This window comes from Hippopotamus amphibius, chromosome 1 (assembly GCF_030028045.1).
Source record: "Hippopotamus amphibius kiboko isolate mHipAmp2 chromosome 1, mHipAmp2.hap2, whole genome shotgun sequence".
Taxonomy (NCBI): Eukaryota; Metazoa; Chordata; class Mammalia; order Artiodactyla; family Hippopotamidae; genus Hippopotamus; species Hippopotamus amphibius.
Genome location: NC_080186.1, coordinates 21728423 through 21743457, shown reverse-complemented (window position 1 = coordinate 21743457; position 15035 = coordinate 21728423). Strand labels below are relative to the sequence as shown.

Sequence of the window (15035 nt, the reverse complement as noted above, 5' to 3'; positions counted from 1 at the left end):
AGCTAGAACAAGTATATCTCATAAAAGCACAGAGTTACCACTGAAACCTAATAACAATCTCTCGCGTTTGTAAGTGTCCTGTAGTATACGAGGTCCTTATGCACACAACTGACTTGATCCCTATGACAGTCTTATGAGACGGGCAGGAGTAGAGAGGGTTACTAAGGACACTGGGGAGAGGGCTGTGGAGGAAGGGTTATGGGTAAATATAAGCTCCCAAAAGAAGTTGGGTTAACCAGTGGGTCCCCCTCTTCTTCCAGCACAACATGCCCTTCTGGAGGATCACAAACCACGGAGACCTGGTGTCCCTCCACCAGGCTTTGGAGCTTGATTTTCTCTAAGAACTGGAATGAAGAACCTTCCCCATGAGCTCCTTTTCACTCCTAAAGGGAGCCAGAGACCGGAACCAACTGGGAATTCACTCTCTTTCTCCATGGAATGCTGGCGAGAACACAATCAAAACCAACAGTTGCGAGAGATGAAGCTTATTTTTGCTAAGAGTGAGCTGCAGCCCTGTATCCATCCTCGCATAGGAGCGGGAGACAGTTGGATTGAGAGAACAATAGATTCACCACAGCTACAGTGCTTTTAATTCTTCTGGGTTTTGTTTTGTTTTGTTTTGTTTCAAAAAATGAAGAAAAAGAAAAGGAAATTCTTGGGGCAGAGTTGCACTCTGTGTCCTTGACCAGATTGAGAACTGCTGTTAACTTGTGGTGATAGGATAAATGCAGCAGACTTTTATAATAACATCTCTTACAGTCTTTGTAATCTCCTTAGCTGTAGGACATATTCCCAGTGAATGTATATGTTATTTTTATAGGTAAGGGTCTGGTCTCTGAAGCAGGTCCCCCCCCCCCCACCCTTTCTTTTTCTAGCAAGAAAGGGGTGTGTAAAGTTTCCTTGGAAAATTGTAACTGAAATATCTGAGATACCTCTCTGACAGTAGCACCTCCTCAGCTGCTCCAGTGGTCTTCTCTCTAGGGTGGGTTCCTTCCCACTCTTCCATCTCCTAGGTGGCTGAACTGTGGAGCATGGGACACTGATGAACTTTAGACTTTGCTATGTCCCCTCCTAGAAGCCTTAGTCCCCTTTCCAATCCCTCTTTCCGTTTCACCAAGTGGCACAACCCTAGAAACTCCTTGTCTTAGACAGTAAAATGTAAGCCTTCAGCTTGACTCTTAGTCGAAGAGTATGACCCAGGGGGCTTACCTCCAAACTGGAGAGAAGAACTAAGGCTCCTTAGGAATTTCTACTTCTTTGGCTCTTGAAACAGGAAGATTCCACCTTTTCCTCCTGCAGAGAAGCACCCTTCCCCAACAGATGCCCACCCTACCACCCCCTCATCCTTCTTAGTCCTTAGTGCTGGGCTCTTGCCCCTTTCCTGCCCTCTGTACCTCATATCCACCCCCATGCAGCTCTGGCCAGTCCCCAGGCTCTGGACCCAAATAATCAAATCAAGTCTGAGAAAAGGCTCGTAACCACATTTTGGCCAAAACTATGAAGGGATTTGACTTCCTTTGAGTCCTTTGAGCCTTTTGAAAGGTGTTCTGGGCATATATTTACCCAGATCTCGACCTGAAACTGAAGAGCAGGTTGCTGTGATCAAAAACCCAGTTTTCGCGTGGAATACCCTTCCCACTTCTCAAATCCCATTCTAAAATTGGAAACCAGAAGGCCAGAAAGACTTCCTGTTTTAATTAGGTTGTACACCCACTACTCCATGCCTGAAAACTCAATCTTGGGCCAATGCAGGAACATCTCTCAACCTGACCTCCGGGAAGATTGGTGGGTGCCCAGGCACTAGTCGCAGCCTTCAGTCCAGCTGTATTTGTGGATGCCCCATCCCTCCAGGACCAGCCTGGGCATCTGCTCAGACAGAATAAACTCCCTCGGAGCTGAGGAAGTTCAGCCTGTCCCAGGTTGCACAGAAAGCGGTGATTTTATAAGCACCTCAGAGAGATGCAGTCTGGGTCCTTAGTAGGAGGCATCCTTGACCAACCCCAGCTATAACTGCTTGTACTCAGAGATTCTGCATATCCATTTTCAGAGATGTTGCAGCACAAAGGGGCCAGATTCCTTCTACCCAGAAAAAGGCTGGTATATACATTCCTTCAGAATTGATTGTGAAAGTGCTTCATGACTCAGTTTTAGGGAGGAAGTTTTTGGAAAAGAGCTCAAGTCAATGCTCATTATTTAGCTGCCTCTTTGGCCTGTTTCCTTTGGACGGGAAATATGTAGTCTGAGGCCAATCTTCTTGGTCTGAGTTCAGCGTAGTCGCCCAGATGCTGCACTGCCTTGATTGGTAATTGATCTTAGAATAGCCTAGGGTGGGTCTTTACTTCCAGGCCCCAAGCCCTCCCTGTACTGGCAGTGGGGCTGTTGGTTTCTTGCCCTGGACATAGGCCACCCTGTTGGTGCTGTGCTTCAGGCTGGTGAGGCTGCAGAGCGGTATTTGCATTGCGTGCACGCGCACACACACACGCACTTCCCTCTCCCTGCCCCCGGGAGAAGCTCTTTATTCCTGAAATATGACTTGGACTCCTTTCTCAATGGCCTTTGCGTCCTACTCTGACTGCACGGCTTAGGTCTTTGCAAAAGGAACTTGAAATTTGCTAAGAGGTGAGGAAGCTCTCTGAGCAGTGCCATGTTTGCTCTTTTCTGGTTGTTTGGAGGGCAGACAGAAAATGGGAGCTTCTTGACTCCTCTTTGCCAAGGTGATTTGTGCAGGGAACCCAGTGCTCTTCTTTGACCCTGTGTTTTCCTCCTCCCAGCACAGAGATCTGGAGAGGAAAATAAGTGGGCAGTATCACGAGCTCTTGGAGGCTGAGGTCCAAAGGATACTGTTGGTCCTTTCATCAAGGGGGAAACCCTCTTCACTAGAAAGAGTCCCCATGAGATAAGCCACACAATGAGTCCTTTTCCCAGCTGGGCACCATGGGTTCTGTAAGATGGATCTGCACATTTCGTGGTGAGAGCTATGCCATCTCTAGTAGGGGATCTGGAGTTGTCATCTGTGTCCTGGGTTTAAGAGGTGGCTTTATTTTCGAATGTAAAACTGTGCCTTAGCATCACCCTGTCCGGTGCCCCTGGGGCAGCTGGTGGTGTCCAGGAGAATGGATGCCTGCTCCAGATTTAGATGCCTCTTTGGGCTTTTATTTGGTTTGGGGTATTCCTGTCTTCTGCTCTGCAAGTTGGGGGAGCAAAGCTAGTGTCCCAGGAGACTTGTGTCACAGCTTGTTCGCAGTTTACACAAACTTGTTCGCGTTAAAGCTCCAATAGGATCTGATTGGCAAACTCCAGCTGCAGCATATGGAGCTTCTAGATGTTCACTACCTTGAATGGGTGTCAGTGCCACTGAACCATGGGGGAGAGGAGTCGAGGGGCGGAGCCACACTCTCCTTCTTCCTGGGAGAGTGATGGTCTAAGCCAAAGGGTGGTGAGCTTGGGGCCTTCCTCTCCTCACTCCGGCAGGAAGGGGGCAGTTAGGACCCCTCTTAAGCAGACTTCTATTTCTTACCACTAAATTCGTTTCTCTTCTCATCCAAAAGTTGGAACTCCCCAAATACTCACGCTGTAGAAGCCAAATCTGAATTCTGAGATTTTGAAATATCTTAAAACCACAAGAGAAAATCTAGTTCTGTCCCACCTCTGATCAGCAGGCCCTCTGTCCCTTCTGCTCCTCTGAGTCAGACAGCTCTAGCAAGCAAGGTTACTTGGCTAGTTCCTAATGCACTGATGGGAGCCATCCCATTAAGGACGACTTCTACTCAAAACATGACCCTCTGGACTTCAGGTGCCTCATTTAGCAGGAAAAGGCATTGATTGGACATATTTATGTGACTGCGGGCATTTGTGGCTGTAGAGTCCTTGACCATAATGTTATATGTAATGGGAACTATCTTATAAACTTGAAAAAATAAAGTTTTTATTTTCTATGTGGTTTGCTCCTGTGTCTTTTCTGAATAGGATTAGCCCAGTTGCCCAGCTGAGTAGACTCCTAAGTAGGGCTTCGTAAAAAAGCTGAAGAGCTCATTAGAAAGATGGCACCCTTTCAAATAACTGAGTCGTTAACTTCACCAAAATAAACAAACAAAACTAACCATTTGGTATAAATAAGTGAGAAAATACTAAATATTTTTAAATAATTTGCAAGAGAAATTTTATTTCTTAATTGTTTCTAAAATATATTGCTTTTCAAAGTTTAGGACTGGAATGCCAAGAGATTTCATTTGCTGTCAAATGTGCTGAAATTTAACTATTAAAGAAATCAATACCTTGCTGTGCTGAGCTTAAGATGCAAAAGCAATAAAACTGACAAGTTGATATCAAACTGTTTGATTTGGCTTGTTTTCATGTCACATCAGCTACTTTTTCTCTTTTCTTTAGATTTGAGTCTGACTGTTCATTGGTCTGGAAAACAGTCAGGAGTTCTTTTGCCTTCTATTCCAATGAGTGAGATTAGAATTGGGTTCTAGCTCCCAAGTATCATACATGTCAGACTATAAGATGTATTTTTCCCCAAATTAATTTCCTCCAGAAAAGAGGGGGTTGCCGTGTATTCTGAGGCATTAAGTCTTCTCATCATTAGGTGCACATTTTGAGCCACACTATAGTTGAAGCAAACTGGTTAATTGGTCAGAAGTACAGGTAAAGTGGCTAAAACAAAGTTTAAAAAGCAAGTAACAATAAAAGAAAATGTTTCTGGTACAGGACCAGCAGTACAAAAACATAGTGTACGAGTACCTGGATAAAACACCCGTTTTGCAATAGTGCAACTTTTAAGTACATATTGTTGACTGTCCATAGTCCACGCAGAGACAACTCCACACTTCAACAACATGCTGACAGTTCCTAAAGAAAACTACTTTAAAAAAAAGGCATAACCCAGATGGTCCCTCATTTGACCAACTCCATCTAAGTTTAGATGTGCAGAAGAGCTTAGATATATCCAGAGTAAGCCACATGCAACATGTTACTTGATCAATTTTCTAAAATAAGGTTTCAGGACAATGACAGTAAGATAAGGGAAGAAAACATGGAGGAATGAAATCCTAATTACTATACATGCATATTTTTTTTGACAGTAGGGGGAAACCTTTTACAGATAAGTTACAAACAAAAGGCAAATAAACAATTTTGTACAAGAAATTTAACACATTCTGTACAATGTCTTCACTTTGCTGTCATCATTTGTACAAACTCTTCATAGTTTACTTGACCATCACCATCAATATCTGCTTCCCTGATCATTTCATCAACCTCTTCATCTGTTAACTTCTCTCCAAGGTTTGTCATCACATGGCGGAGCTCTGCTGCACTAATATAGCCGTTACCATCCTTATCAAACACACGGAATGCTTCTCTAATTTCTTCTTCACTGTCTGTGTCTTTCATTTTTCTCGCCATCATTGTCAGAAATTCAGGGAAGTCAATTGTGCCATTACCATCAGCATCTACTTCATTAATCATGTCCTGTAACTCTGCTTCTGTGGGATTCTGCCCAAGAGACCTCATTACAGTTCCCAATTCCTTAGTTGTTATAGTTCCATCACCATCCTTGTCAAATAGTGAAAAAGCTTCTTTGAATTCTGCAATCTGCTCTTCAGTCAGTTGGTCAGCCATGCTGCAAGCGCTACCGGTCTCCGGGACGCGACTACACAACCACTCAGCTCGCTTGCTCCACTTGGACTCTATTGATTACTTTTTAAGCCCAAAGAGTAAACATTTCCATCTCGTGCTCCAATAGGTATAACATCTGCACGTTTCTCAAGAACCTTTCTGGTGGTAGGTGAAAATGAGCAAATCAAGAGCTTTTTCATTCTTCAAAAATAAGTTTCTTGACATAAAAAAAAAATCGATGGAAATCTTCAAAGGAAATTTCTAATGACAGTAATGTCACTGTCATCTTTTTCAAATTCTTGATTCTGTAAACTTTATTTACAAATGAAACGACCACTAAATTCCACAGCTTTTTAAATTACATACCGATTACCCTCATTTGACAATTTCATCTAGAGACCATAGATGAGAGCTTAGCCAAAAAACTAAACATCTTTTCGGCTTTTCTCGGAAACAGCCTAAGACACTACACTGCATCATCTCTTTGGGCGTATATGGCATCTGCCCTGAGCCTGGTCTTCTCCACATATGACAGGAAGAAGTAAAGTACATGTAGCAAGTATTTGTTTTTGTTTGTTTGTTTGTTTTATTGACGTATAGTTGACAGCAAGTATTTGTTTTCGTGAACCCCTTAGAAGCTATGTTTGAGGCTAGGTTGGGCACTAAGCCCAGGGATTTATAAAGGCCAAGCCTGGCCTCTGAGGTCTCAACCCTTGATATTCCCTGAGTTGAGAAAAATGACTTCACTTTTGTGTGTGGGCAAATATGTGTATAAATATATTCAATTAAAGTAATGATCCTTTTTCTGAGGTTGTATATCTTTTCATAAAATAAGAGATGGTGGTAGTTTTTTTTTTTAATTTATTTTTGGCTGCATTGGGTCTTTGTTGCTGCGCAGACTTTCTTCAGTTGCGGTGAGTGGGGACTACTCTGTTGCGGTGCTCGGGGTTCTCATTGCAGTGGCTTCTCTTGTTGCGGAGCTCAGGCTCTAGACGCGTGGGCTTCAGTATTGTGGCTCGTGGGCTCTAGAGCGCAGGCTCAGTGGTTGTGGCACACGGGCTTGGTTGCTCTGCAGCATGTGGGATCTTCCCGGACCAGGGATCGAACCCATGTCCCCTGCACTGGCAGGCGGATTCCTAACAACTGTGCCACCAGGGAAGTCCCACAGCGGTAGTTTTTACTGCCCTTTTTTATTAAAATTAACTTGGCAATCATGTTGGCCATTTTACTGGCTCTTGAAATTCAAAAGTCTGGAAATCATTGGACTAAGTGATCCTGGAGACCCTTTCTGCCGCTACCATTCTGTGTATGTAAGAGGCACCAGTGTCATCGTCCCAGAGTTTCTCCCTGCTCCCAACTCTCATTTCTGTGTCAGCCTTGGCTCCAGGCCAACATAACTGCTACAATCCCTCCTTCCTGCAGTCACTGCTGACTTGGCACCTGGAATAAAGCACATCTGCGTGGCTCTCACCCTCACCTCCTTTAGGGCTTAGTTTCTCAGGGAGGCCTTCCCGGCCATGCTATATAAAATTATAACTCCCACCCACAACACACACACACTTTCCTGACCTTATTTTTCTTTTAGCACTTAACACTCTCTCATACAGTCTTTTATTCTCTTTATTGTGTCTCCACAAGATGAATGCATCAATAACAGACTCTCCTGGGTCCCATCCCAGTTGTGACGAACCTTTCCTTCTGTCTCCAGCACCCTTTTCCTGCTCCTTGTTTCTCCAAACCACAGACCTCCCTGACACATTGCCCACATCCACATCCCCTGTCATCACTGCCACGCTCCCAATAAGCTCCCAGAAACAAGAGCTTTCTTCACCTGCACTCGCATATTCACTTCATGGTACCAAAGGTGTGGCTACTCCCAGCAGGCTCAGCAGCAGAGCCGGTTAAGAGCATACACTAGAGTCAGCCCAGGTCTGGGTTCTGATGCCTACCTAAGCGGTCAAACCCACACTGGCTCACCCGCTCCCGACACTTAGAATACAAGGTTGAGAAGTCTTGCCTAAGCCAGCCCTCTTCTCTGGTCCCAGGGCCTTTACCGACTTTGAGAGGTAGACTTTGTGTCCTTGACCCCTTTTTTCCAGGCAGCTTTGAACCTGGTGGTAGATTTAATGACACAGCTAGGCTGGAGGATTTCATGAGCTTTTAATAATAATCTAATAATACTGTTCAACAAAAGCAACACACACGTGTCTCTAGCTTACAGACTCTGAGGTAGAAAGAATGAGTATAAAAAATTACTCAACCACAGGTTCACAAGGCACTTGTGAAAGGTCACTCCTTGAGAGCAGGGGCAGAGGCCTGGGAGGGGCCGACGGGGGTCAGGCAGTCGGGTTTCCCTGACTTCCAGCAGGAGAGCCTGCTCTGGAGTAGCTGGAGGGGGTATGGGATGGCAGCTGATCTGCTAAGGCTAGAATGATCCTCCGGGCACAGAAAAGGCCCTCGGTAAACATCTGCTGAGTGAACTGAGTGACTGGGGTGGGGCAGGGGAGGAAGAATTCCAGAGACCACATCCTAGAGGTCCTGGGGCCTTCCAGCCCAGGATACGGGCACCAAGGGTGGGAGAGCACCTCCACCAATTATTTTAGAGGTAGCCAGGGAGGTAAAAATACCGACACTGGGATGCTTTGGGGTATACTAGTTGGGAGAGCGGGGAAGGGGAGTCTCTTCTTTCCTCCCAAAGTGTTTCATACAAAATTGGGGCCCTTGACCTTCCAGGGCCTAGCCCTTCTCCTCTTGTTCTCATCCTTGAGGGCAGGCCTCTGTCTTACTCAACTCTGGTCTTCAGTGCCTGGCACAGACCAGACATCAAGTGCTTGTTGAGTGAATCAAGGCCCTTAGCAGCATAAGGAGCGTATCTTCTACATTCTACCAACTGATTTCCATCTGGCCTTCAGTCCCCTGGCTGGGTCTGACCCTGCCTCAAAGGACACCATTCACCTCTCCTTTCCGTGGCAAAGCCGCCTCATCCCTAGCCTTGGGAAAAAAGTTCTTAGCCAACTGGGCCATGCGCCTGTTCTGAGGCAGCTGATGCCCCTCGAGGGAGCGGAAACCCTGGGCCCCGTCCACCTGGTCAGGCTCCCAGTGGCAGCTAGGGTGTAGCCAGTGGTAGTAGCCCAGCCGCAGAGCCAGCCCCAGAAGGAAGCAGATGCCGGCTGCAGGCAGCAGCCTCTGTAGCAGGTGCCCGCTGGGCAGCCAGGCACTCTGAGTCACCCAGGCGGCCACCAGGAGAAGGCTGTCATTCAGCAGGAACACCAGGTGGATGGTAGCACGGCCGCGGGTGCGGCCCTCAGCCACGTTGAACCAGGAGAAATAAAGGATGGTGGCCACCGTCACCCGGTACAGCCACTCGGAGCAGGGATCCGGCATAAAGTCCGTGCCCTGAAGCCAGACCCAGAATAGCAGCACCAGCCACAGGCCCAAGAAGTGCAGGGCCACATAGCGGGGGAAGAGGGCTGAGAACAGGGCCACGACCAGGACGCGGGGCCACAGCAGCAGCAGGTTCCACAGGAAGTAGATCACAGAGGCGCCCATCCCCAGGAGGGGCTTGGAGGGGAGGCAGGTGCGCAGGGCCCGGTGGTAGTCGAGCAGTGCCCACGAGATACCCACAAAGGACGTGCAGATGCTGAGCCCTACGGAGAAGAACAGGAGACAGGTGAGCCCTGCGGGCAGCCTACAGATGCTCCCCAGAGGCCACAGGTATGGTGGAGGCCTCGTAGCCACGCGCACGTGGGTATTACAGCCCCAGGTTGGTGAAGGGAAAACTCCAGCTGGAGCACAGGAAGTTCACACAACCCCAAACAGAGCTAGGATCCATGTGGAGTCGCCCTTCACCACAAACCTTTCCTTTTCAGGTGCCACCGTGGTTATAGTTTTCAAGGATGAGAAGGTGTGCGACTTACACACTCTCATCTGCACCCTGTCACCCAGCATCTGGCACCCCTGAGCCCTGGCCACACCCTGAGCATCTTCTAGGGCCCTGTAACCCTTCCTTTCCCAGAAGAGCCCACACCTTTCTTGGATCTGAAAATCAGCAGTCCAGTTCCCCCTTCTTAGTCTCAGAAAGGGAAGCAGGAAATCCTGCCGGGTGGTGACAGGCCTCTAGCTGAAGCTGCCTTCCGGGGCCAGAAGGGATGTCCCTGCTCTATGCATGGAACAGCCTCTACTCCTCTCCTCTCCCCCATCAGACGGGGCCCTGGTTTTGATTTTCCAACACTTGAAGTTTACAGTGGGGATCCTATCCCACCTCCTGGCTACCCATCCTGGACTAGAAACAGCAGGCCCTCCAAGGAGGGCTGAAAGCATCACTAGACTGCTTCCTCCCCTTTCCCCTTCCTACCACACTCAGTCAACAGATGTTCACTGGGAACCTGCTATGGGTCAGAAACCCACTCCCAGCCTGGAATCACACCTGTGGCCTTTCCAACTACCCCACACTCAGGATCTCGGCAGGGCTGATGTTCCTCCAGTTTGCCCAGCATGCCGCATTCTCTGACCTGACAGGCTGTGCCCTTGGTATTAGGTAGACCCACGCCCTGTTTCCCCTGGCCTGCTCCTCCTTACCCTGCAAGTTCCGGCTTGAATATCCCCTAGTCATCCATCCTGACCCCAACCCACCCAACTCCGCTGTGCAGCTCCTGTAACACCCTACTCCTGTCTGGAGTTTTATCACACTAATTAGTTCCTTATCTCTGAGCTCCTTCAGGGTAGGAAACAGATCCTGCTCCCCTGGGATTCCCTGGCCGCCCAGTACCTGGCATCTAACAGCAGCTGAATAAATGTTTGCTAAACAAAAGTGGGGAACATCTGTTTCTTCCCTCAATCCCCCACCTCCACCCTGTCCATACACATAGTGTAGACCATCTCTATTTAGCCCTGGTCCTAGACACCCACTGCCCTCAAATAGACAAACAAAAATACAGTAACCCCTCAGCATCCACAGGGGATTGGTTCCCGAAATCCGAGGATGCTCAAGTCCCTAATATAAAATGGTGTAGTAGCGTTGGCCCTCTGAATCCGCGGATGCAGAACCCACAGATAGAGGCCCGATGGTACATGCCCAACAAGTGCTGTGTCCTAGGCAAATCACTTCACCTTTCGTCACCTCTTTCCTCTTGTGTAAAATGGAGATAAATATAGCACCAACCTAGAGGTGCTATGAATGTGAGTGATGGTGACAGTAAAGCTCTTTGCTCAGTGCTGGTTAATAGCAGGCACCCAATCGTGACAGCTGCTATTACTGGTTTGTTTGTTTGTTTTTCCCAATTAATACTGCAGACTCAGATTAGCAGACTGAAAGGGCCCTTGGAGATTGAGTCCAACTCCCCAGCTTGTACGGCCGTGGAAACTGAGGCCAGAGAGGGGAAGACTCTCCAAGTCCCGCAGCGAGTGGTGGCAGAGCGGGGACGGGTTCCTTGGGAGGCTGCGTCATGGACAGCAGCAGGTGTTCGAGGGCGGAGAAGGAGAAGGGGAAGCCTAGATCCTGAATCAGATATGAGCTGGAGTCCTAACTTGGCTGCCAGCTGGCCTGTGACCTTGGGCAGCTCACTTCCCTAAAGCCCTCCCAAAGCTCCTCATTGCACAAACCTCTCCTGTGGTTGAGGCCACCTGCCTCTTCCTTTTCAGATCACTCCACATGCTTTACTATAACTACCTGCTTTACCGTCTACGGTCCTGGCAGGCCAGGAGCTGTGTCCATCTCCTTATTCACAGGGGCATCCCTAACACAGGGACAGGCACAAAGGTGCTCGACAAAAACAAAGGCGCTCTGAGTATACAAAGGCGCTCACTAATTTATCTATTGATTAACAAACTGCTTATTAGGCATCAGGCACCCTACGCACTTTATCTGTTATCTTCAAAAGAGTAAAAATTACACGTAAGATTTAGTATGCACTAGGCTTTATATGCATCCCTTCACTTAAACCTGTCATTAACCTTATGAGGTAGGATCGTTCATGATGTCCATTTTACATACGAGAACAGACTGATAGCTCAGAGAGGTGAAGTCCTTTGTCCAAAGACTAGCGCATGACTTTGGCATTTGAACCCAGACCTGCCTGACTAACGGACACTCTCCTATTTATAAACGAGTGAAAACCTTTCTCACGTTGGTGGGCAACTTTCCCAAGGCATAAAAGGGGGCCTGGCCGAGGGCCCGACACTCACACTGGTAGTACTCGGCGCTGCCACTCTGCAGCACGATGGCCAGCACCAGCGTGAGCTGCGGTGTCGTCTCCAGGAAGGTCTCAAAGAGCCGCAGCATGCTGATGTCCAGGGAGAGGAAGTCGGCGTAGGCCAAGTCGAACTGGGAAGGCACCTCCTGCCGCCACACCAGCAGCCCCTGCCGCAGCCCCTGCACGCACCTAGGCAGCACACACGATGCCCCAAGGGACAGTTAGCGTCCTGTGGCACTCCTCCTTCCCTCCCCATCCAGTGGATGCAGACGGGCTCCAATCCTAGCTAGTCACATACGTGCTATGGGGCCTTGGGCAAGCGACTTAACCTCACCGAACTTGTTTCTTCATCTGTGAAGAAACTACAGCCGCTGTTGCTACTGTGGTAGCCACCATCCCAAGCTCATCACAAACCTTGTGCCATTTACTCCTTTACAACATCCCCATTTTACAGATGGAGAAACAGGACCAAAGAGCAAATGAGCAGTGGAAACAGGATTTGGGCCCAAAGCTGTCTGCATTTGAAAGGTGTACTATGAAACTGCCTGAAGTGATCATTCCCAAATTTTAGCAAGCTTAAGAATTTCTTAGGATCCTGTGGGGAAGAGAAGCCACTGAGCGTTTCTGCGCACAGGTGAGACAGGTCCTATTGTGCTACAGGAAGAGCACTCAGGCATCCATTTAAGAGGCCTGCCCAGAGTGATGGGGAGAGAGACGGGGCAGAGTTAAGAGAGACCAGAGGGGCTTCCCTGGTGGCGCAGTGGTTAAGAATTCGCCTGCCAATGCAGGGGACACGGGTTCGATCCCTGGTCCGGGAAGATCCCAAATGCCGGGGAGCAACTAGGCCCACGCGCAACAACTACTGAGCCTGCGCTCTAGAGCTCACCAGCCACAATTACTGAGCCCATGCAATGCAACTACTGAAGCTCGGGCGCCTAGAGCCCATGCTCCTCAACAAGAGAGGCCACCGCACTGAGAGGCCCATGCACGGCAACGAAGAATAGCCCGTGATCCCTGCAACCAGGGAAAGCCTGCATGCAGCAATGAGAACCCAATGCAGCCCAAACTAAACAAATAAATAAGTAAAATAAATCTTTAAAAAGGTTGGACACACAGGCCTGAGTGACCCATTGGCATGAGGGGGGCGTGGAGGATGCAGTACAATCTCCCCTGCCCAGAACTGATCTCAGTTGCTTATTGGGAGGTGAGACCACTCACTCATTGCAAATTCATTCTTCAGACGTTTACTGTCACTTCCCCTGGATGGACTTGACAACACACTAAAGGAACAGACAGGCAGGCCCGGGTTGGGGGGGGGGTCCCCAGTGCCCTGGCAGAGCCCTCAGCCTAGCCACAGGCAGGAACAGAGACCCCATTTTCTCAACCAAAGCTCAATACAGTCTGTCTGACTCAAGCTCAGCAGCAATTGAAGATACATGATGTATGAGGGTGAGTCAAAAATTATCCGCACTCTGGCCAGTTACAGATTCAGGGCTCATTTCAGGCTGCCAGGTCTGTAATAACTGTCCCTTCGTGTTCAGCCAGGGTGTTACGGATGCCTGGACAGTCCCTCAGGCAAAACTTTGACATTCAAAACTCCTCTTGCCCACTCCTGGAGACTCAAGGCAAGATCTGGAGAGAATCTGTAAACATGGATTCAAGAGCAGATCCTGGTTCCGTCCATCCCATCCCAACCCAGACCACAAAATGTCCTGACTTCATCGCATGACTCTGACGCCTTTGTTTCAGTTTCCCCATTTCTAGAGGGCCCTGCCACTTCTGAAAAGCACAGCCCACACAGATGTTGCAGGCCCCCGCCTGTGCCCAGCCCTGCCTGGATGATCAGACCCCATCTCTGCCCTCTTGCTTGGTCTGGGGATGACGGGTTGGGGTGGGGAGCAAGTGTTCAGGGAGAATACAACTGAGAAAGACGGATGAGAGGCACTGGCCGTGAGGGAACAAGCTCTGCTTTGGGGGTCAGGGCTGCTGAAACTCCAGGGTGACCCAGCTGATATCTGCTGCCTTCTCACTCTGCACCCAGGCAATTTACAGGTCCCATTCCATTTAATCCTGACACCGTGAGCCTCTGGAACAAAGAGTAAACTGAGACCCGGAGGGGTCACGTGACTTGCCCCAGGCTCCACCCACAGCTAAAGGCAACTTGAGGTCTGCTGCCATCACAACAGAGTCCGCCCTGGCCAGGCACTGTGCTGGGCACTTCCCCCTCTGCCCTTCACAACAGGCCTGCCGGCCACACCTATCTCTAGATCACTACCTCCTTTAAACAGAGGGGGAGACTGAGGCTCAGAGAAAGGCAGGAATGAGGCCACAGGTGGTAAAGCCAGGATTGGATCCCAAAGGGTCTGTCATGTGCCTCCCTTTCCTCTCTGGGCCTCAGTTTCTTCACCCGTGCCACCTGGATTTCTCCTTCATCAGGGACCAGGAGCTCACCTGTAGGGAGAGGCGCCCGCTAAACTAGGAGGGGCTTAGTTTCCTTTCCTGGGTCCCCGTCTTCTCCTCTCTTCTCCGCCCCCGTCCCGGAGTCAGACCTCTCACCTGCGCTACCAGCCCAGCTGCAGGAGGGACGCTGACTTCCGTTCCCCCTCCCTCTCCCCGACGGCAGGGCACTCACCTGTACAGGTAGCCCAACTGCAGGAGATGCAACAGCGCCAGGTACTGGCCTGGGGGCTTCGGCGCATGCGGGATGGAGAGGTCGGCGCGCATCCAGACCCAGCTGAAGAGCTGCAGCGCGACGGAGGCGAGGCCCAACAGCGCCAGCACCAGCGCGGCCCACAGGTAGCAACCGCTGAGCACATATTGGCTTGCGGTCCACAGGTCGGCGCCCAGGTCTAACAGGAAGGTGACAGTGCCCAACACACCCAGGACCACGTCCCAGAAGAGCGCGGCGCGGGGCCACCAGGGCATGACCCGCCAGCCTCTCCCCCTCCTGCTCTTCTGGGCTCGGACCCGCCCTCCCGGCCCAGGGTCGTCGCGGCAGGAAGGAGGCGGACACAGCCTTCGGGGCCGCCCAGGACCGGAGCTGCGGGGCGGGACTTCCCCGTCCCGCCCCGTCCGGGGAGGAGCGAGGGCCGTAGACCCCGCTGTTGCGGCGTCCGCGGTCCCACGGGTCTCTGGCCTTGCAGCCTGCCTAGGGATCCGCCCTAGCCATGCCGGCTGAACCCCGAGGGTCCCGAGGACAGCTCTGCCCGAAGACGGAACGTCCGA

General features: G+C 49.9%; 3 protein-coding genes across 6 annotated transcripts in view; 1 reads left to right on the top strand and 2 right to left on the bottom strand.

Annotated features, from left to right (window-relative positions):
- The window catches only part of EYA3 (EYA transcriptional coactivator and phosphatase 3), a 95792-nt gene extending 91468 nt beyond the window's left edge, over nt 1–4324 (top strand). For all 4 annotated transcript variants that reach the window (XM_057702161.1, XM_057702148.1, XM_057702170.1 and 1 more), the window contains one exon: nt 261–4324. In XM_057702161.1, the coding sequence (XP_057558144.1) occupies nt 261–341 (81 nt within the window). In that variant the 3' untranslated portion in view covers nt 342–4324. The remainder of the gene's footprint in view (nt 1–260) is intronic.
- Nucleotides 4325–5157: 833 nt separating this feature from the next.
- Nucleotides 5158–5714, bottom strand: LOC130833026 (calmodulin-1). The gene has a single exon (XM_057702195.1). The coding sequence runs from the start codon at nt 5620–5622 to the stop codon at nt 5173–5175; it is 450 nt and encodes a 149-aa protein (XP_057558178.1). The 5' UTR covers nt 5623–5714; the 3' UTR covers nt 5158–5172.
- Nucleotides 5715–6828: 1114 nt separating this feature from the next.
- Nucleotides 6829–14788, bottom strand: XKR8 (XK related 8). Its single transcript, XM_057702181.1, has 3 exons — nt 14443–14788; nt 11803–11999; nt 6829–9266 (listed from the first exon to the last, which is right to left on the bottom strand). Exons 1-3 carry the CDS (start codon nt 14733–14735, stop codon nt 8557–8559), a joined length of 1200 nt encoding a protein of 399 aa, XP_057558164.1. The 5' UTR covers nt 14736–14788; the 3' UTR covers nt 6829–8556.
- Nucleotides 14789–15035: the final 247 nt, after the last annotated feature.

Excerpts from the sequence above, each read along its gene's own strand:
- XKR8 (XM_057702181.1), bottom strand. The coding sequence starts at position 14,735 with ATGCCCTGGTGGCCCCGCGCCGCGCTCTTCTGGGACGTGGTCCTGGGT. Across the intron at positions 12,000-14,442 it reads CAGTTGGGCTACCTGTACAG|GTGCGTGCAGGGGCTGCGGC; the intron begins GTGAGTGCCCTG and ends TGTGCTGCCTAG. Across the intron at positions 9,267-11,802 it reads CAGCGCCGAGTACTACCAGT|GGCTCAGCATCTGCACGTCC; the intron begins GTGAGTGTCGGG and ends TCTTCTCCGTAG.
- LOC130833026 (XM_057702195.1), bottom strand. The coding sequence starts at position 5,622 with ATGGCTGACCAACTGACTGAAGAGCAGATTGCAGAATTCAAAGAAGCT.